Here is a 27,099-nt window from a genome sequence, read left to right on the forward strand (position 1 = left end):
CAAGTTTTCTGTAGATACAGCCGTACAGGTAGTTTTTACAGAATTTGTGTTAGGTATCTATTCAGCATTAAAAATTATTCTTTTAAAATTTAATAGTCATTTACCGTAGGTATTTAGGAGTAGAAATAAAACTAATTATAAGAACATTTTTTTACAATTTTACATAGGATAAATAAGTAGGTACACTTATTCAAGTATTATTTTAAATACATTTTTCAATGATATTTTTTATTTACTTAACCAAATATTTTTTAAATTATTCTTTACAGCCGTGTAATGTAAGTATAGATATATCCCGATCGAATGATTTCACTGATTTATATTTACGTATTACATCACGATTACTGACATTATTTCCGTAATAGACGGTTGCACCCACAAGTCACGTTATTTGACCAACGTATTTGGTAACGCTATCTGTCGACTGATACGGAAAGTTTTCGTCCCGGTCACTGTTTACGTCGTCGCTACGTTGGTTGCACTGCTGAATCGAAAACAGTGATAATTAATCTCGCAAACGAACAAATCGTAAACAAGTATACAACCCGGTCTGGATTCGAGAAGTCGAGCGGTCTATCCCATAGTATCTGTTCACTGTTAAATTACTATTATTAATTTCGTATATTTCCTGTTGTTCGTTTGTGTCGAGAGTTTATGCCGTTTATGGGACGACGGACTTATCTGTAATTGACGTTTTGACTGCAGCCCGACAAAAAATGGCGCTCCGGACGTACGGCGACAAGCCCATCAGTTTTCAAGTAGAAGAGAATGGCGAATACTACTGCATTGGATCCGAGGTAAGTGTACAATTTTCCAAAGTTGACCGTTTGAAATCTTCGATGATCTATTTGTAATCATTTTTGTTTATTTTTGCTTTTCAGGTCGGCAATTACTTGCGGCTGTTTCGAGGTTCATTATATAAACGGTATCCGGGAATGTTTCGCAGAACCATTACAAATGACGAAAGGAAACGTTTAATCGATTTGGGTAAGTACTTGTTTTTACATAATAATATTATCACTATTCATTCTTCTTAACTTATATAATTAAAATTTCTTTTAAAATTTTTATTACTCAAACGTAATCGACGAGGAACAACAATATCTTCAAAAGGGTTGGATTGTATATTGTACATACATTAAAATATTGTTGTATTTAATTTTTAATTGTGTTCAGAATCAAAACAATTTTTTTCTATTCGTCTTTATTATACTAATAAGATTGTATGCTTACCTTTTAATATTAGTTAGTAAATTTGTTTCTTTAACTTCCTACAATTAATTGAAACAAAATTATATAACTTGTTCTATTGACATTTTATTTTACTTTATTCCTTATAACTTAATTACTAACTACATTTTTATTTATAAATTACAATAATTTTCTTATTGTTTTTGCAGGTTTGAGTGCTCATTGCCTAGCTTCCAGTGTGTCACTTTTAAGAGCATCTGAAGTTGAAGATATTATTGATGGCAATGATGAACGTTATAAAGCTGTGTCTGTAACATCAACTGAACCATTAATTACAAGGTAGTAATAAGTATCAGTATTGAATCTAAATTTTAACTAGTATGTTTGATCTAAAGGGTTTACTTAAGATATCTCAAATATGAATTTAACTCTGGGATTATGGTATTAAAATTGATTACCTATAGTATATTATGCAATTTTATTTTAAAAATTATATTGTGCTTTTTTTCAAAAAATTTCAGAGTATTTTAATCTAGAAAGAAAATATCAGTTTTATAATTAAATTTATATTCATATTTTTAAATAAGAAAAAATTATTCAGAAATTTAAAACAGTATAACTGTTTAAACTATTTTATTACGTCTAATTAATTGTAAAAACAATTGTCTCAACTCTCAATTCAAAATTAATGTATTATGTAAGTAAAATTAACATATAAAACTACAGTGACATCATTCATGTCAGAAGAACAGAAGTGAGCATTTGTCCTTGTCTGATTTTAAAAACAGCTCTATGTTGTTGGATCTGTTAATAGTGAAACCATGACCGTTTATGTTGTTTAGTTTAGAAAATTAGAAATTATTGTCACAGTAACCATTAAAATCTATTTTTCTATTGTATCCAAACTGTATTATATATAAAATATATCACAACAAAAACCCTTCGTAAACTATGTAAAAAAATGGCTAAGCAAAATAAACAATAAAGATGTTATATCATGAATAAATGCTAAGTATATTGAATTTAAGTAAACTTATTTTGTTTCAAGAATTTATTTACTTGGCGAGGAATTATTTAGAATAGTATATAAATATTAATAATAATATTTTTTAAATATTAATAATTTATATTTTGATAGTCCTTAGCCATTTAATTATTTTGTTCATCATACTTTGTTTTTTTTAAGAAATAATTCCTTGCCAAGTACATAAATTCTTGAAACAAAATAAGTTTACTTAAATTTAATATACTTAGCATTTATTCATGATATCACATCTTTATTGTGCTTAAAGATCTAATATTTTTATTTTTACACGTAGTATACAAAGGGTTTTTGTTGTGATATCACTAATTTTATCATCAATGGAAATAATAATAATAAAGAATTATTATCTATGACAATGACAACGCTAAAAATAGATGCTGTGATTTTGAATTTAATATAAATTTCCATTAAACAGTTCGCACTTTTTCATTTATGACTTAATTTCTAAGCGTACAATGTTTATGATTTTTACAAAAGCATGTTATACACAATATTTCTAATATTTTGGAGTTTACTAAGAGTTAATTTGTTGTTTTAGAAAGTTAGTTATCTTAGGTTATAATATGATGTTGTATAACAAATTGGTCTGTATTTTACACAGTTTAAATGGACAACTCCTGCTTTGATATACTATACACACACTGTCATGCAGTTATTTTTTGTTTTTACTTAACTCGCACCACGACTGTGGCGCTAGATATAAATAATATGTGTGATATGATTTATTATTTATTTCTAAGTGAGAGTAATTATTGTTTATTCTTCTTATGTCGAATAGAAAGGTAATGGATATATTTATGCACACATTTATATAAAGATTTGCGTGTACATAATGCAACAAATATGATGTAATAATACCAATTAATTTTATTTCTCAGTTTTATTTTTTTTATCATCAATATGTTTTTATATTAATTGACACAAAACTAAATAACTCCTAAATGTATTGGTGATTTAAAAAAAAAAACTGATAGTATATGATATTTTCATTTTCTTTAGTTACATTTTAATAATCATATTTATTTAGTATAGTAATTTAATTTGTTCAAACTTTCTAATAAAATTGATAATGTCACTGAAGTAACTACCATATTTATTTAGCTCCCCATGATGTGTTTTACAATAAAAGTATGCTTTCTTTTCCTGCAAAGCAAGTCAAATTATTCAAAATTGAAATTGTTGTAAGATAAAAAATTGATAAAGAAAAAATGTTTAAGAATGATGAAACGAACAGTCTTTTAAAGTTATATGTTTATATGATAAAAACTTTTCCCCTTCTATTAGAAATTGAAATTATTCTATTGCATAGTCATCTTAATAGAATATTTTTTAGTATTGTAATACTGCTATAACATATTCTTTATAAAAATTAAATGATCCTAGTTTGTAGCTAACATTATTACATGTCATGAAAGATGTAATTAAAAAGTTAAAATGAAACATATTTGTATGATTATAGAGAATCTAAAGGGAAAAAATCAGTTCCTTGGGTTCCATCATTACCAAACAGTTCTCATTTAGATGCTGTTCCTCAAGCTACACCCATTAATCGTAACAGGATTATACAAAAAAAAGTCAGGACTTTTCCGTTATGGTGAATATGATACTTAATATTAGTTAATATTATGTTTAGTAATCAATAATATTTAATTTTAGCTATGATGATACTGATCCTGCAAACATTCATGAGAATGCCAACTTTTCAGAATTGTTGGTTCCAATAAGACTTGATATGGAAATTGAAGGACAAAAATTGAGAGATACATTTACTTGGAATAAAAATGGTATTGGAATTAATTAAATTATTTTTTTTTATTTTTGGGCATATAATTTAAATTTATATTCCTTTTCAGAAAGTTTAATAACACCAGAACAGTTTGCTGAAGTGCTATGTGATGACTTAGATTTAAACCCTTTACCATTTGTACCAGCCATCGCACAATCTATACGTCAGCAAATTGAAGCATTTAATAATGATAATATTTTAGATGAACAACATGACCAAAGAGTTATTATCAAAGTAAATAATATTATTTATTGTATATATTTTTTAGTTTTAATCATACATGTGGAATGTTGATAGTATTTTTTCTGTGTTTTAGTTAAACATTCATGTAGGTAATACATCATTAGTGGATCAAGTTGAATGGGATATGGGTGAAAAAGATAATTCACCTGAACAGTTTGCCATGAAACTATGTGCTGAACTTGGTTTGGGCGGAGAATTTGTAACTGCCATTGCATACTCTATCCGAGGGCAATTAAGCTGGCATCAACGTACCTATGCTTTCAGGTAAGTTCTTTTAAGTTATTCTATTTAATCTAATATGGTGTGTTATTGATTAAATGGTATTTTGTTAGTGAGGCACCATTGTCAGTCGTTGAAACCCCGTTTAGACCTCCTTCAGATGCTGACCAATGGAGTCCGTTCCTAGAGACATTAACCGATGCAGAAATGGAAAAGAAGATTAGAGATCAAGACAGGAACACTAGGCAAGAACTTAATAACTAATTAATATTTATTTTTTAGTTAAATAATAATTGATGATTCAATGCTAATACTAAAAATTGTATATGTTCCAGGCGAATGCGACGACTGGCCAACACCACACCAGGATGGTAATAAGATCATTATTAAGTATTTTAAATAGTAAGTAATAAGAAAATTTCCCCACCATGATACTAACATAAGTGGCGTATGACAATTTTGTCTGGAGTTACATAGCGTTTGGATTTTTGTACGAGTTGTGTGATTGTGTTACAAGTGCACACTAAAATTTAATTCTAAGCAATTATAAAAAAAAATCGTTATATTTTTAATGTTTTTTCGTTGAAAACTAAAATTATTTTCTATTGTTATATATTTATATTAATTAATTCTTTAATTTGTACTGTTAACGATTAAAAAAAAAAATTCTTTGGTTTTACATTATTTACTCATGATCATAATTTAATTGACATAAACAAAATATTCATATTAAGTTTATAACACTTGTAAGTATAAAACACGCTAGAATTTATTTATTTTCCTTTACTATATTTTACTTATTTTTATTTATTTGATTGTTATTTTGATATGATATTCATAGTTTGAGAAAGACTGAAAAATTGTTTTCAATTAACAACCAATTTGTTTTTATTTAATTTTTTTATTTTAAGTAATGCTTATCTATGGGTATTAGAATTTTTTTTTTTTGTTCTGTTGACAACTGCTATTATTTTATAGATAAAACCATACAAGTTTAATTTTCATTGTTAAAAAAATTTCATTTAAGTCTTGAGAGGTTATGATTAAGTTTTTACTAAGAATTTGGTTTTGTTATTATTTATTTATTTTATCTATCAATAAAGTGTAATTTATGATTTTGTCTATGCTTAAGTGTCATCACTTTGATTTGGTACATAACAATTTATCAAATTTTAATGCTGTCATTACAGGTATAAAACAAAAATAAGATGAAAATAATAACATTAATAAAAGTTTTACTAATTTGATTGCTTCTCAAACATTTTTTCTGGTACTTAAAACAGGGCACTATGAACAAAAGGTTTTTGCATACGCCACTGTTTTCTTCTTCATAACAATACTTTTGATGTGTATTTAGAATGATAAAGAATCAGAAATAATAATTTCAATTTAACCTTTTCCATGCATTTATTATGTCAAATAACACATTTTACTGCTTAACATTTCACGCATTAATTTTTGTTTAGGATAACAAGTCTTGAAAAAAATATATTAAAATGAGTATTTAACCTTACAATATGTTTGTTTACAGTATATAATATTATCACACAAAATAACAAAAAAAAAATTGTTTTCTTCTTATAACTATTTAAAATTAAAAAATAATACATTTAAAACTTATATTAATTTATATTAATTATTATTTGTTTTTTTTTCCAATGTTATTTAACTGACAGTAAGTTAACTCGCCTACCGTGAGTCCCAACACAGATCAAGGTCCCATCAAAGCTCCATGTTAACATCTTCAAAGGCAATACAACTGCAACAATTTTATATTAAAAAAAAATTATTATACGTATTATATTATATAAGAAAAAAAAAATTAGAATAAATAATTTTTACAATTTATTTTAAATTTTATTTGTGTGCACCCAGTGCAAATCAAACAATTTACTTCAGAACTTTAATATTAAACTATTAAATCTGATATTGGTTTTTTAATTGTATGATTATTTTAATACTATAGTAACTTATTGTAAAAAGTATACTACTAAACTAACAACTATTTAATGTTGTATGTTTTAAAAATGTAATTGATTTTTAAATAGAAAAAAAAATGAATTATTAGATTTGTTTGATTTTCTTTTGCATATACTTTTCAATAAAAACATAAGAAAAATATAAAATATCAGACTTTTTAATGTGTTAAATTATTGTTAAACCTACTTATTTTCTTCGACTAACATGTCTTTGTCATTAATTTCATTTTCTTCTTCGTCTGTGATCTCGGTTATCACAACAGTTGATTTGGTTTCCTGGTAGTTAGGAAATGAACGGATAAATTCCATTAAAGGCTTCTTAGTCCATACTACAACTGCGTTGGTTGGTCTTTCTCTAAAGTATAACAAATGTATTTTGACAATTAAATTAATAAAATTGTTTTAAATATATATCTACATACACATTGAGCAGTGGTTGAGGTATGATGGAATCGATTTTGTTAAGTTTACGCAGTTCTTCACACATGACTAATGTGGTCTGAGAATCTGTTTTAGCAGTTTCAGGAATGTTGATAGTCTCTGTAGGACTAGGATTCTCCAAGATCTAAAAGAAAAGTTTTCAACTGTTTAGTGTCCACTTAACAGAAAACAGACAACTACTCACATCCATTTCATTGACAGCACTGCTCACACAATAATTATGAGGTTTGAATTCACTGCTGATGTGCATGTCTCGTAAACTAGCGGATACTTTTTCTTCAGTGATGCGCATTTTGGGTGGCTGTGGAAGTCTGAAAAAAATCATTGTCCTTTGTAATTTTGAACATTGTGTGTAAGATTTATAGAAGTACACAATTTGTGGTCATACGATAAACAATGCTTAGTCTAATCAATTACTAATTCTAAACAATAATTTTAGTGTCTAGAATAGATACAAATAAAATAAATAAAACATTTACTCGGCGTCTAAATCGATTTTGCGTTTTGGCACAGTCCCAAAGTTGCTGGGATGGTACATGGATGTGTCCAAAGGCAATGGATTACATGATCCCGTAAACCTAAAACAACAAGAAATAGAATACATAAAATGAAGTTTGCTACTAGACCTAGATGACATCAGGTCATCTATACAATAAATTGTGTGATGACGGTTACTTACTTCATGACGTGTGTGCTGTTGGTGTTGGCCCAACTGTATGCTGGTGGCGTACTGGACGAGAACGTGTATGGGAAATGTTGGTAGTCAGCTGGCGTGAAAGTAGAGTAGCTGGGTGGCTGTTGGAGGTTGAACTGCATGAATGGGAGATTACAGGCCGGCTGTGGTTTCCTCGTGATGGGACTGGTGGCAGTCTGATCGTTGGCCATCGCGTCGGAAGACGGGAACCCACGTTTAAACATGTCGGCCGAGACCGTAGACGAACCTACGAGAACTTGTGGCGGCAGTGGATAAGGGGCGAAACGTGATTCGCGGCAGTGGCGATGATGCTCAACGATCGGCAACTGTCCAGACGGCGGCAATCGGTTGGGAGAAATCCTCGGGGAGATCGCCTTTTCGGAAACCACCGTCGTTGTATTCTTCGACTTTGCCGTCGTAGTCGTTGTCGACACGAGTTTGAAGTTCGGTGTTCACGACCGTCGATAACAATTAGCAGCTGTTTTCGCCGATGTCCAGCAGACAACAAGACGTTTCGTCGTCCGAAATCCAGTCGAGAGCGACACCAGAAACATTAAATGTTCGTTGGACGTCGACTTATATGGAATTAACCAAAAATGTTCCAGTAAATCAGTGAAAGTAGAAAATAAAGCGAAATAATCTATAACAACTAATAACGAAACCCGATGATTATGTTTACTAGGACCCGCGTCGTATTGAAATGTTGTAGATCTCTGTCTTTATCTCGAATGTGTCGTAATGACATCAGTTATCACTCGAGTTATCAACTTCAGTTTATTGTGTCTATGGAGTGTGGTATGGGCACGTCATAACGGATTACAGCCGAAGCGGTGTTACCTCCATAGTAGCTGGTTTCTAGAAGTTTCTTTAGGCGCGAAATCTGTTTTCTAGAAATTTCTCAGGGCTCTTCTACGAGGTATTCATAATTCATATTTAATATTTTTTTTTTATACACGAAACTAGACGATTTTCTTGGTCAGTCCTGAATCCACAATATATCAAAATAAATTCAGCATGCTTTCATGAAGATAAAGAAACTAAGAAAGCAAACGGTTTGTCGACTTTTTTACTGATACGACTTATGATGTTTGTTCGTCACCAAAACGATTCATGAAGAGATTTGTATTAAAAATGTGTTATTAGAGGTACCTGCTCGAAACCCTAACCATTACAAAAGTCGGATTATAATAGAAGCAAACATTTGGGTAAATATTAAACAATCTTAACATAAAATTATCGACAAAACAATTTTTGTCAAACTGTTTGTCTCAGTACCTCCGCGAAATCGCGTTTGTTGTTGTTTTTCACCCAAAAACAAATTCTATTGTTCTTTATTCATCGATTTTAGAACACCCCAAATAATACCAAGCCCATAATATTGCTTACATATGACATTTTCATTTATAGTTGGCTGACTAAAATTATGGGATCACAAAAAATGTAACAAAAAAATTTGTGTAGAATAATTAAGAAATTAATAAATAAACATAAATATTAATAAGTTGATTTGTTAAATTTTTGTAGTAGATTGATCATTAAGAAAATTATTTATTCTAATTTCTGGAATCACTTTTTATACCTAACGTCCTATTCTACCGGAAAAAATGCTTTAATAGGTATTAGGTATCTATATAGTGGTTTCTAGTGAAAATTCGGAACTTTAAAAAATTTTTAATATGGTTTACAAACATTAAATACCTATTTTAATTTTAGTATTAACTATTAATAATAATTGGTATTTGATATTTGGTGAAAAACATCGCGAACTATATCAACTCTATCGAACTCGTGTTTTTTCTGAATTATACATTTATACAATTACAATTACAAATCTATGAATAAATATTTATTCGAAACTCAAAAGATGTATTCAAAATAAAAAGTAGGTTAAGTAGGATCAATCCTCCACACCACCATTGCAGTTACCGGACTATTCACTCCACATGTGCTCCACAGGACAATAATTACAAATACGAAGTAAAAAATACTGAAATTAATTAAAAAGCCAAATAAATAAAAACATTCAATGTCCGAGATCTACTCGATACCTACTGTATAACAGAGCGTTACCCACTCTTGTATAACTTTCTTAATATCTAGACATCTAGTAGGTAATAGGTTATAGGTATCTAAACCAGACTAACCATTTTTTGAATTTATTTGCTTTAATTCTATACAATAACCGACTTCACCTTGTTTAACATGAAGGGGGAATTTATTATAAAGCATCTCACGATTCATAAGTTTCTGAAATTCTCTTGTATATTAACCAGAGAGTTTTTTGTAGTATAAATGTGTAATAATGTTTTTTATAAAATAGTTTCACTATAACTAATCATCGCTATTTCTTAGTTTTGTATTAAGTATGAATATAACGTTGTGTATGTTGACCTTTCAAATTTTTTTATTTAAAATTTATAAGCTTTTTGTTAAAGTATTACATAAGACGTGTAACCACTGTAAGTCTGTAACCCTTTATTAAAATTTTAGTTTTCAGATTTTAATATTTCTACTAGGTATCTAATATCTTATTGAAATGATTTTTAATAAAATTGTTTAGTAATCGAGTATTTGATATTCGACAGTGCAACGTTACGTATCGGTCGTGGCGGTAATGTAATATATAATAGACGTACCACGTAAAACTAAATGTACAGTAGAAACCGTTTATAAGGTAAACGAAAAAAAAAGTCCCGGAAAAAAGTTAAGTGAAAAATTTACCGAAATACGTTTTCTTGTATAGTTCTATAGTTGTACTTGGTATTTTAGTGTGTAATGTATAAATTGCTAGTTCAATGTCCATGTATATTTGTTATCTACCATAATAACTAGGGCTAGGATTTTAACTAGGATAGACTCCAACCATAGAAAAACATCTACAAAACGTATGTATACAAATACATAAATCGGCAAAATCGGCGTGTTAGATTTTTTAACAGCCGTAAGTCATAATATTCATAATATTGACTAGGCATGGGCATAGGTAAGGGGGTGTTTTGGGTGTTCAAACAGCCCCCGAAATTAAAGATCAAACAATTTTAAAATAAATATTGTGAGTTAAATTTAATGTATATCTAGACCAAAACCCTCTCCCAAAATATTTCCTATCTACGCCCATGTGACTAGGTATTGTATAATGTATATATTATTATTTCATTATATCGATTATTATTATATTATATTTTATTATATTTATTATTATTTATTTTCATCATTTATATCGAAACCATGATTATAGATATAAAGGTATATCTTTAATCATGATCGAAACGATTATCAGTATGTGTTCGACTGTCAATCATTACACAAATAAAAAGTAACACTTATAATTAAGTATATATTTTTAAAGGTGGGACATTTTACTTTGGGACTTTTTTTCTTAGTGTGGACCTTTTTTTACCGGGACTTTTTTTCCCTCGATTCGTTTATAATGACACCGGTTGAAATGACATATTGGGTGTAATAACCTTGAACTGAGGGTCCCAGAAAAACTCTTTTTATTATATGTACTAATTTATATCGATTATTATGAGGTCTGTATAATGACGATACGGATGTTATAACGGTTATTTTTTGTCATATTGGAAAAATCTTATAGAGGTACCGAAATATTCTGCACAAAGGAAAAATACGAATACGAATTTGTCAATTTGTTATAACTAGTAACTATTTATGGTACTAACTATTCCTATCCTATTATCTATATTTTGTAATATTTTTAAAGTTAGGTTTATAAACTGATTCGATTGAGTGTAAATCGTCTATGTTTTGCTAGTAAATGCAGAAATCATGTTTTAGATAGGTAATATTAAAAATTTGTTTAATAACTACTATGCATAATTTTATTGGTATCTATATAACAATTATTAACAATAATGTTCTGATTATTGTCAACATGATATTTACATGTTTGTACTAATGCCTATACAGAACTCCTTAAAAACGGTCAATTTAAATATATATAGAATTTTCAATAAGTTTAAAACATACTACGTACCAATTTTACTAAAAAAAACTTCGTAATATAAAGTATTTTGCACTTGTTATATTACATTTTATTGTTTAGTATAGGTATTTTTTTGTTTATACTAGTGTTGAATTATTTAGTTTATCAATTGACTCAATAATACACCAATAGTAGTTATTCAATACCTACACATACTAATAACTTTTAATTTTATTAATTATTATGTAAAAATAAAAAATATAATCGCTTTTATTGTAATCTGTACCCATAACGATATTATTTTATATTTATAAAAGTTAATTTAACTGTAGCTTGTAATAGCATCGATTATATAATATAGAGTTGCTAGGAGACCATTTTTTGTAGCCTGCCATGAAATACTCTGAAAATATACCATAATTGTGAAGAACAATATTGTTTATACACATACTTCAAATTTCAATAGACTTCTGAGTTCCAAGAATTATACTAAATTTTTATGAAAAACTAATCAAATACATTTTAAATCGTGTTAAAAATAAACGTTTATTTAAAATGCAAGATCCTAAAATCAAACCAGAGAGTATGATTAACATCGAAGCTGATTGCGTTAAGACAGTCAACATGTACATGCAAGTTAAATCCGATTCGAACGATTTTATCAAGTTAGTCCACAAATGTATAACTTATAATATTTAGATATAAACGTTTATTACAGTTTTTAAAATCTAAGTGTAATGTAATCTGAAGTATAAACTATAAAATCTAAATTTTTCATAAAAAAAATAAAAATAAAAATAGAAATCTGACTATTTCACGAGATGTGAGGGGTGTTTTTGTAAGGCTACAAATTCTTCTACTAAAAACTTGAATAGTATGATGAAATTTCGTTATGACAAACGCTGTATAATATTTTTTTTTAATCATTAAAAATTGTTGGGGCAATAAATATGTTTCAAAAAGAATAATTAATTTTATTTTATAATTAATAATGAATGTATAATATATATTATAATAACAATATTATAATGTGTCTAACTATACTATAGGAAATTTCCAGAATGGGATACGTTACCGAAGTCGCTTGACAACGAACTAATAATAACTATTCGCGATCGAGATTCCGCAAAAACCCGATTAGAAATAAAGCGCAATGAAAAAAAAGCGTTTGATCGAGAAATGAAAGAAAAGTGGAATGATCTAGGTCAGAAACTCAATGAACTGCGAGAAGAAGAGTTGAGACACGAACAGTTTTCATCGGTACGATGAAACAAAATGTTATGTATAATATATAAAAAAAAAATGTTATGCAAATACTAAATAATAATGTTATATGTTATGTGTAGTTAGTAAGTATAATAAAAAATAAATAATAAGTTAATAAGTATAATATTTAGTTAATACTAAATAATAATTAAAAAAAAAAAAATCACATAATTATAAAATCATAATTTATATTTCCTACGCAGGAAAACGAATCGAAATGCGAAATGCTCATAAGGAAAACAAACGAAGACGATGAAGAAACGAAACGTTACGAGCAGCAAACCATTCCGATGCAGCAGTCAATTTTAAAGCTTGAAGAGGCCGCTGAAGGTATGCAACGCAGCGTGGATGAGTTGAAACCATTCGAAGTAAAGATAAATTATATTAATTCACGATTTTATAATTGAATATTCCGTTGTAGGTACACTAAAACAACGTTTATATAAATAAAAGTTCTCCAGCGACTCATCATATTATCGTCTGTAAAAAAACATTTTATTGTACTTAAATATTTGGTTTTTTTGGTTTACTAGGATTTCCTTGAAAATGTAGTGGAGGAGTCGAAAGAGTTTAAAAACATAGATGACGTTATAAAGAGATACGAAAACTTGACCAACATACGGAAGGAACTGGCGCAAAAACACGAAAAAAAGACAGCGGACTTAAAACGGTTAACGACGGACATGTTCAGACGTTCAAAGGTATGAAGTGTATTAAATTAATATTGTGTATGCGAAATTTATGACTGTCACATATCTAAACAGGTGAGTATGCGATATTGATATAATTGGTAATAAATAATAAGTATAAAGATTGTCATTTTCAACAATATTATGTACAGGAAAAGAGCGAAGAAGCGGAACATGTTTCTGTCGAAATGGCTGATGTCATTGAATCATTGGGGAAACTGAAAGATGAGATGATTAAGACTGACCTGGCTTATCGAAAGATCGAGAACGTAGCCAAAGAAAAAAAAATCGAAAGTGACTTAGTACGTAATATTGATATTTAAATGTGTTCTAATTTCTAAAATATAATATGATACATTATATTACTACAAAGTACAAATTGTATTACTATTGACTATTATGACATTTATGAATGTGTACCTATAGGCTATATTATTATGTAGGTAGCCGCATCTGTGTGGAATATATATAAGCAAATATGTCGGCGTGTAAAAAAATCTGTGCCCAACAAAATACCGGATATAGAAACTCAATTGGCGTTCATTGCAGAAGAATACCGACAGTTGACCAAAGTATTGAACATGGCTGAAAAAATCAAAGAAAAAAGCAACAAAAGGGAAATTCTAAGAAACTAAAAATTGTGCTTTAGTATATGCTAGCATAGTAGCATTGCTAACGGTATAGCCAAATAGGTATTGCAAAATGCAAATTAATATTGTTCATTAAACGATATATTTTATAATATTGTAAAACGGCTGTTTGGATTAACTGCTGTTATTATCGCAAATAAAATAAATAATGTGGGCAAGTGAATACCACTCTGTCATACAATATAAGAGTCGAGCGGGGGCTATTGTAATAAATGTACTACATTTGATGAAATTCATAAAAAATTTAACTTGAAACGCTTAACTTTTTTAGATTCTGAACAAAGTGTTTTTTTTTTGTGTTTTTGAAATAATGCTTCAACTTAAAACTTCAAGGGTGGATTCCGATGGCAAAGTGAATATCTTTGGTGCATTATAGAGGTCATTAGAGGTTTTTTAAATAGCATTTGAAGTTCAGATATTGATAAAAATTGGTCAAAATCATGAATACTTGCAAATTATTTTGTATAATTCTGCATAATTCATAAAAATTTTTGTATAAGTAGCTAAGAGTTGAAAATTTAATACAAGATTTTCTATAAGTTTGGCTTACAATAATTATAAAAGAATTTAAATTTTGGGGTGTTCAGGTCATTAAAACCATCAATATATCCTAGGCTGACAAATCATCTCCATTCAGAATTGTTTTTCGTATACAATGATACCTTTCATTTAATTCAAATTTAATACATAAGTAATAGTGATCTACTGTACAGCAGAATGGTACCCACTTTTTTATTTTAGATAGTACAACAGTCAACATTAGACTAAAATATATGTTTATAGAGATAGTTTAATATTAAATATATGTGTTATAGTTCGCATTGTATCTATATGTACCTAATATTGCATTTGCATAGTACACAGTTTATAGAAGTACCTATTATAAAATGATAAAATAATAAGTAAATTCCAAAAAAAAAAAAAAATTATAATATTTTAAATGTGTTCAGTATTTAATACTTAAAAATAATTCAAATACAATTCAAATAACAAATAAGTAATTAATTCGTGATACAAATAATATTAAAATTTAACTGTCTATTCATATTTTATAACTATTATATAGGTAATTAAATTACCTACAGTTTACAGTATTTATTAATGGTTAACCTTTACTTCCGATATTATAATTCGGAAATTTTGTTATGATAAGTTACAATTTATAAAAAATGTTACATTGAATCCATATTTTTCAGGCTTTTGACAACGTCTGACACTTTTGTTTCTATCAAATCAACGTAGAAAGTCATGTTATATACGTTCGCCCGAATGTCGTCTCCTGAAATATATTTGGTACACAAGTAGAATAATATTATTGTTTTTTAAGAATATCGTCAATCAGATGTATTCATAATATTGGTAAGAATCAAATTGACATTCCTGAAAAAATCTTTCTTTATATTATATAATTATTTATAACGATACATTATAATAATGTCTGCGGCTTGCGAGACACTTCTACAACGTGTGCAACTGTGTAAGATAAATGATAAATCACAGATAAGACAACGGTCTAGTGACTTTGCTGATCAACTATAGGTACTCGTATATGTTTATAGAATATAGACTATATTTATCTATCATTAATAATTTAGATAATTAGATTTAATATTCAGTAAAAAAAATATATCGAAATATGTGTTATTTCAAATAATTACCTATTTTACATACATATTTTATTATAATATAATATTATAACTATAATAAATATATTATATAGTATAGTATATAGGCATGACTAGAATCCGGATTTATACATTTAAATACTACATATTTTTCTACAGTTCACCTACAGAATTATAATGATTATAAATATCAACGTTTCGTAAAGTGTAGATTCTATGATTAATTTGTTTTAGCATATTTTTGCATATTTGAATGAAAATGCATATTAATTAGGTACATATTATTTCTGCGTATTTGTATTGATGTTCGAATAATTATCTTCAAATACATTATAAAAATATCGCAAAACCTATTGTAATAAATATTATTTGATGGAAATATGAAATAGTTATAACTTATAATCATAGGCGTAGAATGGTGGAGGCTGTAGCCTCCCCTCCAAAATTATATTAACCCACCCCAGAATTCTGTGTCTGGACTCTTGTCAGATTTTCCACAATGAAAAAAAAGGCTATAGCCCCTCCATATAAATTCATCACGCTACTAGCCTATGGTTATAATATATATTTTAATATTACGTGGGAATTTAGTAAACTTACCTTACATTAAACTATATGTGTTAAAGTGATGTAAATTATAGTCAATACCCTTATATAACGAGTAATGACCTTAACAACTGAATACATTATAATCACAGAATGCGTGTTTTTGAAATATTATCAATTATCATAAATGTTTTTTATTATAAGAATTAATAATTACTAATTAGTATAAGCATATAGTAGTTACTCAGTTATTCAAATGCTAAAATATTAGCTGTATATACAGTATAGGTACCTATATAAAATGTTTAATAGCTGAGGGCAAAAAATCACTTATAGATTCATTTATACGCGAATAATATTATAAACTATAAAAAAACCGTTGCATTTACATTTAAAATTCGACGGTAATCTATGACAATTAAATTGTTTTCCAAAATAAAATATATAGTTTTTGAATTTATTTTGTGAACGTTTCCTGTACCGTACCATAATATCCAATGCCCTATATATATTATATTAAACATGTCTAAAAATGTGATAATATGATAACAAATTGACTATCGAAACAGTCCGAAATAATAATATTCAATAAGCCGGTCTTATAAAATAACTGCTACTGATCGTATGCAAAATAATGTAATGAGAGCACGTTCAGTAGGTCATTAAAATATGACTATAGTATAGGTATAATATAAAATATTACCTATGTACCTATATTTATACTATAGTATTATATGGATATAATAACTAATTATTAAAACATAAACTTATTACGTGTATCCTGTTTCTTTATCATATAACATATTTTTGTGTGTTGTAAACACTTTAGTAGGTACTCATTAATTTGATACGGTTATAAAATAATACGCATGTGCAACAGCTTGGACGAGTTGTAATTATTAAAAAATTATATTTTGAAGAAAAAACTATTAGCATCGTGTCTGGATCTGGAAACTTGTAAAAACTATAACATTACAATTTATAAATAATCGGTACTCGGAAGTAATATTTCTTTCAAAATTCAATTGGTTTAAATCGTAGTAATTTTTATAGATTTTATAAGTAGTTGTTGTTTGTTTACGCATACAACAGCACAATAAGATATATCATGCTTTTATAATATAAAATATTATTATTGTATAAAAAACGCGCTTTATCGAACAAATATTGCATCAGCTCAAAGTTCAAATTTGTTATCTTCTCGAATTCTTATAGGTACGTTATAATAATAGTTTATGTACCCATCTTCGGTGGTTTCCATAAAAGCATATAACCACAGAATAGAATATAATGTACTCTATAAACACAGGCGAATAGACATTACTCCAAACGTATCTCTGTTTTAGATAATTATGTACAGCATTGTATCTATAATCTATATAAATATGATCTAACATTCTAACGTATACGTATTATACCAGTTTTTATGTCCGTGATAAGAATACCAGTATGGTAACCATGGACAGTGGAATTATTGTGTACCTACTACCTACCCGTGAATATTTTATACCAGTTATTATACATATAATTTAGTAACAGTACATTAGAACGGATCTATTAAAATTAGTTTATAATTTATATACATATTAAGGTAATATTTAATGGTATAATATAAACGCATAAAATTGTCGGCGTGATTGACCTTCGTTATGTTTTATGAGTCTTTAACCCAATCGCGTCTAGCAGCTGATGAACTTTATATCACTTATCGACAATAATAATAGTTATGTGTTGTTCCCTACCTAGTCAATTTGTATCATAACGGAATTGGCGCGTGACTGTGCAAGTGCGAGTATACCTAATATTTTATTCTCGTGAAACCGAACTAGGAATATTTACCTACGAAATCATGTTTTCTGCAACTAGTGAGTATTTCTTTTTCTTATTTAAACTTTTTAGCAAGCGTATTGTTTATTATTAGGCACCAGACGTATTTTAATTATTTTTAAACATTATTAGTCAGAACTTTAGATAAATTATTGCACGTCGGTGAGAAAGAGATAACAAAATACCGAGCCCTGACTATTCCTCTAAATATAATATTATTTTAATTCGTGGTATTATTTAATTTTTAATTTTAGCAGCTAGTGCTATTATTATTTCCTTATTTTTTTCTTATTTTGTTGTAGATAGGTGTTTCGGGTTAAACCCCTACGGCCTACACCCTCTCAGGACTCCTAATACAAGCTTTAGCATAATGACAATTTAATAAAAATAAAATGATAATATCAATAAAATGTGAATAAAAATTGGACAAGGTAAATAAAAAAGGGGGTGTTTAGCATAATTTTTTTCACTTTCTCTATTCGCTAAAAAATATAAAATTGTGTTTATAGGCCTTAAGCCAGAGGCCCAATCTGCAGTTCCATCTATAATAATGTTTTAAACATAAAAATTTCATTAAACATCGAAACAATTTTCCGAGGGCATTATTATGAGATAATAACTTGCTCACCAAGGATTCATTATCTAAAAATTCGACATACTGACACCTACCCATTTTATAGGAAACTACACTGGAAACATTTGTTCGATATGCAAAATTGCGCGCGTATATGTATTGTTATTACAGTACTTATAAGCTATAGTCAACCTCTTACGAGTCTTACCTAGTATCTTATACATCGGAGAGATGTCACAATGGATGGACAAGAAGAGTTTCTCGACGGATTCCAACAGCTCAGTCAACTCGATGTGTACGGTTTTTATCCGATCATTTTCTCGATCAGCATCGTCAACGAGCTGCTGTAAATGCGCCCTTAGCCCGTTCATGTTTTCTTCTTGTTTTGACGCTCTTGACTCGTTAATGGCCCGCTGTTCATGCACTCGGTTCTTCAGAACCACAACTTCTTTCTGTAAGTCATCTACCTGAAACGAACAGTACGCGTGCTTATTTTTACAACAGAACTATACCTATATATAGGTTCAAAATTATATATCATCATAATATGCATATTTTACCATTTACAAATATTATATAGATATGTATAGGTAATGTATATATATAAGACAAAAGTGTCTTTAAAACACTAATTGAGTCTAAGATCGCATATTGAAGTGATGAAATATGTACATATGTACATTTAACGTTTTTTGATTTATCGTATTCATTTAGTTTCTAATTAATGTCTATTATATCAAATAATTTTCCTATATATATATTATAAAAATAGATACCTACTAACAATCGAACATCCATTCAAAAGCAAGCTGCTCATGAATAATTTAGAACTATTTGTGTATACCTCGCTGTTTAGCTCGTTGATGTACGTGAACAACGCGAAATTCTCTTCTTCCTGCCGGACGAACAGATCTACGATCCTATCGATATTGCTCTCGCCTACGTACATCTGCAGCCACCCCATCAAGTCTATCCATTTCTCTGCTTGTTCTTTTCGATTACCTAATTCGTTTTGTTTCTTTTCTTCTTCTTTACGTTCGAAGTCCATGAGTACGCGATGTTGTCCTATTATTAGACAAAAAATAAAAAATAAAATATTCAACCGCGGAATTTAATGCTATTTACTAATGACGATAACATGGCCAATGTCGATAAAGTGACAAATATTTATTTCCAAAAGTTTTTGAAATATTCGATACATTGAATTCTATTTTATTGAAAATGACTACGTTGGGTTTTAGATTTTGCGAGTAAAAATGTTTATCTGATGAACATATAATTTAAATTTAGGAACAAATTGAATTAGAGCTATACGAATTAAATCCAGAGAACTTTTTACCCACAACTATATATTAACAATTATGATACCTACTAACCAAAGTATAACTAATTAAGCCCAAAACAGATTCAGCTTTATTAAATACTTATAAAATAATGATTGGGCGTCTTTTTAATAATTAAACCTTGAAAGAAAGTCGCTATTTTTTAATATGATACCGATATCGGATAAATAATATGATATATCGATATTTTAATTTATGCCTTTACTCATCATAACTGTGCACTTTTGTGTTTTGTTATAAACACATTATACTATACGGTTCATGTTTTCGCGGTTAAATCATAACACAAGCATCGTTCACGTTTTAATATGGAAGTAAATAAGTAATATAATAGGACACTTTGAAAAATGTTATTGCTTATAATGTTTATGTAATACTTGAATATCTTGACATTAGACTTATATTATTTTACCAACTAATCTAAAGAATCTCTTCAATTATTTCAATTGACTTTATTCACGTTTGAGAGTACTTAAAATAAGAAATATAAACTATAATTATATATTTATATATTAAATTAGTAAATGAAAATAAACCTTATGACTATTTGACGGCCGGCGGGTACATATTAAATCAGTAGAATCCCTATTGAATTTTAATTTCAGAATTGATAGATATCCTAATAATTAGTCATTGTGCTAATTAACATATAGGTTTGGATAAGTGCATTTAGTATTATTCATTAAAATGTACTCGTGCATACCTTTAATAGACAAAAAATCTTGAAGTTTTAAATCGCGGTCGTATTGTCTCTGTAGCTCCTTGACTTCGGCCTTGTGCAAAGCGATCTGTTGCTTGTCTACGTCACTCATGTTGATTAACCGGTTTTGAGCGTCTTCTCTAAAAAACACACATCAACGCATAAAATAATATAAGTCTATATAACTATTTGATATAATATTATACATTAATAATACCGTAATCTTTATTAACAATGTAAAGTTCAGAAGGGAGTATAGTTAGGACAACTTATGCCCACCTTTATTATAATATATTTTACCTACCTCTGTTCATACGCCGACGTGGCCTGTTCAATCAGGTCCATCATTATCTGCTTGCTGTCGTCTAAACGTGCCGTCAGAGCCTTGTATGCTTCGTTGAACTGCGACCGTTGTACAAGCAAATTGTCGATTTCGTTTCTTAAACGGGCGTTCTCCGTCAAAACCTTATTGAACTTGACGGTTTTCTGAAATTTTTTTTTCCACACAATCAATAGCGTTTTGTTTATGCTGTATATTATATTATATAATTGTATAGATACCTACCTATCTAATTGTACATATGTATGCAAGACTTACCACGTGCAATTTGTTCTCAAGCAGTTCTTCATGTCTTTGTAGATCGCATTCGACTTTGTTTTTTGATTTGCCAGTCGAGCATTCTCTCTGTCTAAATATAAGATCGAGTTCGTTTTGTATTTTTAATATTTCCTTTTCGATGTCTTCGTGGCATTTTTTTTGGTCTGTCAGTTCATCTTTGACGCAAAGGTATTCATTCCATTTTTCAACCAAACATTCTTTTAAACGTAAATCGTTGATTTCCTTTCGTTTGTTTTTATCTATATTTACGTGCTCTACTAGATTTACTTTCTCTTGTTCCAAACTGCTGATAATTTTTCTGAAACGTTTTACATACAATTCCATTTTTCCATTTTGGACACATCTTACAGGAAATGTAGGTAACGTTTAGTCATTATAGTATACTTTTTATAGCATACATTATCATTGTTATGAACTATACATATCATGTATTATTGTGTTGGTTATATGTGAATAAATCTTATAAAAATTACTTACAATTATTGTATAATATTTAAAATCAAACAATTGTTAAATACCGAGGCAATTATAATTTATAGACAACATATAATTATAATTAATTGAAGTTAATATTTTTTAAATTTTGTAAAAATTTTTTATTTATATACCTAATACAATATAATATCTGAATTAATTAAACATATTGCAATGGTATAATAATAATATATGTACTATATGTATGTTAAAATGCATAAAGTATGACTAAATTTGATTCATCATATTTATTAAACTTACTTTTGTTTGGCCAAATGACTACCCATTTCTTCGGTATACGCTTTTTTGTTACTCTCCATGAGCATATACTGTCGTTGGAGTTTGGCCAACTCTTCGGCAAGAAGATCACTTCCGTTGTCTTCAACATCTCCATTTATATTGTTGTCCATTGTTACTATTCGTAGTGTACGACACTGACTGATTTAAGGTTATCAAATGGATTGAGTGAATAAATATTGTATCATACACGATAAACGTCTTACTGGGATAGCGTGTTATCGAAAAAACCAAACTTTGAGGTAACTAGGTGACGTGTGAAACCACGAGCGTAGCATTGAGTACGATATCTACGCATTATATATTATATGTATACATTATATGCTAAGTCCATGACTGATTATAATATCTAATGGGTAGTCGTATTTAATTTTTACAAAATAAAAAAAAACGATAATCGCATGAGTACACTGTCACACTGATATATCTATATGTATCTATAGATATAATGTCATCATATTAGTGGTGGTTCAATACTAAAATTCATACTTTTTATGTAACTTTTTTCTTCTCTTCTGTTTGTATTTATATAATATATAAGTATAAATTTCAGAATTCTTAACGCTGTAGCCTGTAGGTGCATGTTGAACCATTTTTTTTTAATTGTAACGGGTATACGGTAATTATTATAAATAATAGTATGTATAGGTACTATAATGTTAGTAAATAATATAATCAATAAATCATATTACCTGTAAATTTATAAATATTTATACAGATTGAATACTGTTATTTTATTTAGTAAGTTTTATAATTTTTTTAAAAAAATTGTGAATTTTGTGGGATTATATATAAGACCATAGTCTATATTTTGTTATGAATTTATAATCTATAGTTCCGTAGTTATATTTAAGTCCGTTTCCCACTGTTTGGTAAAATCCTTTCCTGGTCAAACGATACGCGACATCGTGAAAAATATATATTATTGTACTTTTCTTCCCCTATTATGTATTTGAATGTCAGAATGTGTAATAAGTTTATGTTACTGCAGTATCTATATTATGTGTAAATGCTATATCAGAGTACCTACATAGTACAATAATTGTAGAACTTAGTTTGTACACTTCTATAGTAGGTACCTAACCTTGAATAAGCGTTTTAAAATGAAATATCAAAAATTATAATTTATTAATTTGTATTTATATTAATATATTACATACCTAGTGCTCATCTAATATAATTTTTCTAAATATTATTCGTTAGAGAGTTTGTAATTTGCACCAAATTAAAGATATGTAATTTGCACCAGTGCAGGTAGTCGAAAATAGAATTTGCAATTTGCACCAAAATGATTATTTATTTGTCCGATTATCGAATATTCGATTATTCCTCGGTATCTTCGTATAGATGTCGAGACTATATGGACACGAATGACGTTAATAATTTTTTAGGATTTTTCGCCTTATCTGGTAATATTTTGACGTTTTACGTCCAATTATGTGTCATAATCGCTTTATATATATTTATATAATGTATATCAGTTTATTATTTTGATCAAACACTAAGTTATCTATATTCTATACGCTTCGTCGTAATACGTAAGTTAACGTAATATTTTTGTAGTGCAGTTTTTAATATTTTTTGCTTGAATAATGGAAGTTAAGATAATTAAAAGTAATCGTGGGGAAGATATTTTAGGATACAATAACCATTTTTATAATTATTTAATTTCACTTATAATTTTTTAATTGGCTAACTTTTTATATTTATACTTATCTATTCGATATTAATTTTATATATCATTTTTTTAATTAGCTAACTTTTTTTTATTTTCATAATAATACGACTTTAATCTTACACATATTTTTTTTTTGACCAACTTTTTTTATATACAAAATTATACGATTTTATATAAATTTATTATGACAATTATATGTGCATAAGCTCAACTATTTTATAAATTTAAACTAAGCTAAAGTTATATTAGGATTATAGACATCTTTATCGAAATCTATTGTATACATTTGTTATTTTTAATTTTACATATAATTTTTTTAATTGGCTAACTTTTTTTATATTCATAATTGTACGATTTTATATAAACTTACATCAATATGTGTATAAGCTCAGCTATTTTATAAATAAAAACTAACTTAAATTTATATTAGGATATAAAAACATGTAAGTTTATACTATAGGTACTATTGAAAAAATAATTGATTTTAATTTTGGTGCAAATTACAATTCCTATTTCTTACTACCTGAGGATGGGGCAAATTACATATCTTTATTTTGGTGCAAATTACAAACGCATTTTAAAAAAATGGTGCAAATTACACATGTTGTAAATATTTTGGGTCAATTTTGGTGCAAATTGACTACAGCCAAAACTTTTATTATGTTTAATAAGTTATGTTTTTTTTAGGAATAAGTAATAAATTGTGCCCTAATATTATACTGAAAAGGATTTCCAATAACCTGCAGGATGGAAAAAGCATAGCATCATTAGCGTCACTATCAGAAACACATCAATTACTGTACAAAACATGCAAAGATTTTGCTGAAGGAGAACTAAAACCTATAGCTGCAAAAACTGATCGTGAAAAAATATATCCTAAAAAACAGGTATAGGTACTTGGAAATAAGAATTAAATATAATGAACTAATATTACTATTTTAATAAAACCATAAGTCAGATTAGATTTTTTTTAACTTATAATGATAAATATAATAAATAGGTTATTTTAGATTATTTTATTTTGGTTGTATTATCTAACCTATTACATCAGCATGCAATAAGAATAATCCATTTATATTATAAAACGTATTATTATGTACTATTGAAAATAATTATGTTTATGTAAAAATAAATGTTTTACAAGATATAATTTATTAGACAACTAATGTTTGCATTCTTAATATATAGATAGAAGAAATGGGCGAATTAGGCCTTATGGCTGTTTGTATTCCCGAAAATGTCGGAGGGACGGGTCTTGATTATTTGTCTTATGCTATAGCCACGGAACAGATTTCTAGGTAAAAACAAAATTTTAATTATAAAACGTATAATTAATAATTATATGAAGATAATATTGGTAAATCTAGCGTTTTTAATTTGTATTTTCAGATGCTGTGCTTCGGCTGGTACCATAATGGCTGTTCAAAACATATACGTCAACGCCTTAAATAATTTTGGTAATGACAAACAGAAAGAAGAATTCCTACGACCTTTTACGGATGGAAAGCAAATAGGTTCATTTTCCTTGAGCGAGCCAGGTATACATAAACTATAACTATAATAAAAAAATTATATATTGGTAACGTATAATACAAAGTGATTTTTTTTTAAACATGTTTTTCTTAGAAAATTGAACTTTTTTAGAAATATATATATTTTTTGCATAATTTGAAGTCATTACATACATTTTTGAAAAAAAAATTATTAAACAATTAAAGGACTGGGAAGTGACGCTAGTGCTGTAGCGACTAAAGCTACAAAAAAAGGTTCTAATTATATAATCAATGGAACGAAATCGTGGACTACAAATGGTTTCGAATCCAAAGGGTTAGTCCTATTTGCATCCACCGATAAATCAAAAAAACACAAAGGGATCAGTTGCTTTTTGTTGAAAAAAGACTTTCCAGGTAATTAAATGCTTGTAATTAATTGATAATAATATATAAAATGATAAATAATAGTATAACGTATTTTTAAGTTATTTTAATATTATATTATAGTATTCAAATATATTATATAATACGAGTATATACAATCCTTGGAACATATACGTAGATTATTATTGATTTGATACTGATTTATCTATACGATTAAGTTTGTATAGTTAAATGTACATATTAATATATTATTTCAGGATTTTTCGTGGGGAAAAAGGAAGACAAATTAGGCATTCGAGGATCGTCAACATGCAGTTTGGTATTCGAAGACTGCCCCGTACCCGAAGAAAATGTCTTAGGCGAGCTGGGAAAGGGTTTTAATTACGCCATGATAACTTTAGGTTAGTTGATCGAAATACTTATAGAACAATATATATATATGGTGTGTAATAAAAACAATTATTAAGTTAATAATTTATAGTTATTTAATAATTTTTATTGGGGTTTTTCAGATGGAGGCCGCATAGGGATTGCCGCCCAAGCTTGTGGTATTGCACAAGCCTCATTAGAACTAGCTGTTGATTACGCGTCCAAAAGAGTCTCGTTCGGAGCGCCGATCGCCAAATTGCAATCGATACAGGTATTTTCGTAACGTATACGTGACTTTGTGCCTTGTGGTTTTTACACAGAAAGACGGTACCATATAGGTATTTATTTTTTTTTTCATAAGAACAAAATCGCCGAAATGGCATTGAGAGTGGAGAGTGCCAGGCTTTTAACATGGCGAGCGGCTTATCTGAAAGACTCGAATACGTCGCATACGAAAGTAATGTTATTTCAGTTATTATTTAAAAATTTAAGTTATGATTAAAAGTAAAAAAAAATAAGTAAATTTCACTTTTCAGGAAGCCGCTATGGCTAAATTGGCTGCGTCTGAGGCGGCTACGTTCAATGCTCACCAGTGCATACAGGTGTTGGGCGGCATGGGTTACGTATCGGATATGCCGGCTGAGAGGTATTACCGCGATGCTAGGATAACGGAGATTTACGAGGGCACGTCAGAAATCCAAAGGATAGTAATTGCCGCCAACGTGTTTAAAGAGCACGGAGTGTAGACAAGAATAAACGAGGTTATATAAAAGAGTTATATTCATACCAAGCAAGCACATCTCCATTTATATAATGAATTTATTCAAATTCTGATAAATGGAATGCTTAAATATACTTAAAGTTTAAAGACCAAGTTTTTAAATTCTTAATATTGTAATACTTAAAGAGTGTCTACAATAACTTTTGTTTTTCAAATGAAACCCCTATCTTTTTTTCTGTAAATTCTTTAGTGGAAATTTCTTGCAGAAAAAACGAATATGATTAGTAAATCATCATATAT

General features: G+C 28.3%; 5 protein-coding genes across 12 annotated transcripts; 3 read left to right on the forward strand and 2 right to left on the reverse strand.

Annotated features, from left to right (window-relative positions):
- The first annotated feature begins 523 nt into the window (after positions 1-523).
- On the forward strand, positions 524-6,610 carry LOC114126683 (SWI/SNF-related matrix-associated actin-dependent regulator of chromatin subfamily B member 1). Of its 2 annotated transcripts, none has more exons than XM_027990686.2 (10): positions 524-797; positions 882-987; positions 1,401-1,530; positions 3,696-3,830; positions 3,893-4,020; positions 4,090-4,256; positions 4,339-4,529; positions 4,598-4,729; positions 4,820-4,886; positions 6,161-6,610. In XM_027990686.2, the coding sequence occupies exons 1-9, from the start codon at positions 717-719 to the stop codon at positions 4,857-4,859; spliced, it is 1,110 nt and encodes a 369-aa protein (XP_027846487.1). In that variant the 5' UTR covers positions 524-716; the 3' UTR covers positions 4,860-4,886; positions 6,161-6,610. The 2 variants fall into 2 exon arrangements, with proteins under 2 accessions (XP_027846487.1, XP_027846486.1); XM_027990685.2 differs by having other exon boundaries at positions 4,820-4,855.
- Positions 5,873-8,293, reverse strand: LOC114126685 (uncharacterized). Its single transcript, XM_027990688.2, has 6 exons — positions 7,584-8,293; positions 7,384-7,482; positions 7,089-7,215; positions 6,886-7,028; positions 6,651-6,818; positions 5,873-6,243 (listed from the first exon to the last, which is right to left on the reverse strand). The coding sequence occupies exons 1-6, from the start codon at positions 7,820-7,822 to the stop codon at positions 6,207-6,209; spliced, it is 813 nt and encodes a 270-aa protein (XP_027846489.1). The 5' UTR covers positions 7,823-8,293; the 3' UTR covers positions 5,873-6,206.
- Positions 8,294-8,399: 106 nt separating this feature from the next.
- On the forward strand, positions 8,400-18,064 carry LOC114126684 (coiled-coil domain-containing protein 42 homolog). Of its 7 annotated transcripts, XR_007604639.1 has the most exons (9): positions 8,400-8,650; positions 8,742-8,803; positions 12,107-12,209; positions 12,594-12,804; positions 13,014-13,178; positions 13,344-13,511; positions 13,652-13,801; positions 13,943-14,191; positions 15,346-18,064. XR_007604639.1 is itself a non-coding variant. In XM_027990687.2 (6 exons), exons 1-6 carry the CDS (start codon positions 12,100-12,102, stop codon positions 14,132-14,134), a joined length of 996 nt encoding a protein of 331 aa, XP_027846488.1. In that variant the 5' UTR covers positions 11,988-12,099; the 3' UTR covers positions 14,135-14,799. The 7 variants fall into 7 exon arrangements, 1 of the variants encoding a protein (XP_027846488.1); XR_007604638.1 differs by having other exon boundaries at positions 8,400-8,803; XR_007604641.1 differs by having other exon boundaries at positions 8,400-8,803; positions 12,605-12,804.
- LOC114126681 (coiled-coil domain-containing protein 63-like) lies at positions 15,162-22,348 on the reverse strand. The gene is made up of 7 exons (XM_027990681.2): positions 22,119-22,348; positions 21,363-21,681; positions 21,069-21,250; positions 20,768-20,904; positions 19,566-19,786; positions 18,930-19,188; positions 15,162-15,428 (listed from the first exon to the last, which is right to left on the reverse strand). Exons 1-7 carry the CDS (start codon positions 22,265-22,267, stop codon positions 15,322-15,324), a joined length of 1,374 nt encoding a protein of 457 aa, XP_027846482.1. The 5' UTR covers positions 22,268-22,348; the 3' UTR covers positions 15,162-15,321.
- On the forward strand, positions 18,051-26,952 carry LOC114126682 (short-chain specific acyl-CoA dehydrogenase, mitochondrial-like). The gene is made up of 9 exons (XM_027990684.2): positions 18,051-18,185; positions 24,520-24,719; positions 25,021-25,130; positions 25,222-25,370; positions 25,551-25,739; positions 25,967-26,110; positions 26,222-26,349; positions 26,440-26,535; positions 26,615-26,952. Exons 1-9 carry the CDS (start codon positions 18,170-18,172, stop codon positions 26,822-26,824), a joined length of 1,242 nt encoding a protein of 413 aa, XP_027846485.1. The 5' UTR covers positions 18,051-18,169; the 3' UTR covers positions 26,825-26,952.
- The last annotated feature ends 147 nt before the right edge of the window (positions 26,953-27,099 follow it).

Source organism: Aphis gossypii, chromosome 2 (assembly GCF_020184175.1).
Source record: "Aphis gossypii isolate Hap1 chromosome 2, ASM2018417v2, whole genome shotgun sequence".
In the NCBI taxonomy this organism is placed as follows: Eukaryota; Metazoa; Arthropoda; class Insecta; order Hemiptera; family Aphididae; genus Aphis; species Aphis gossypii.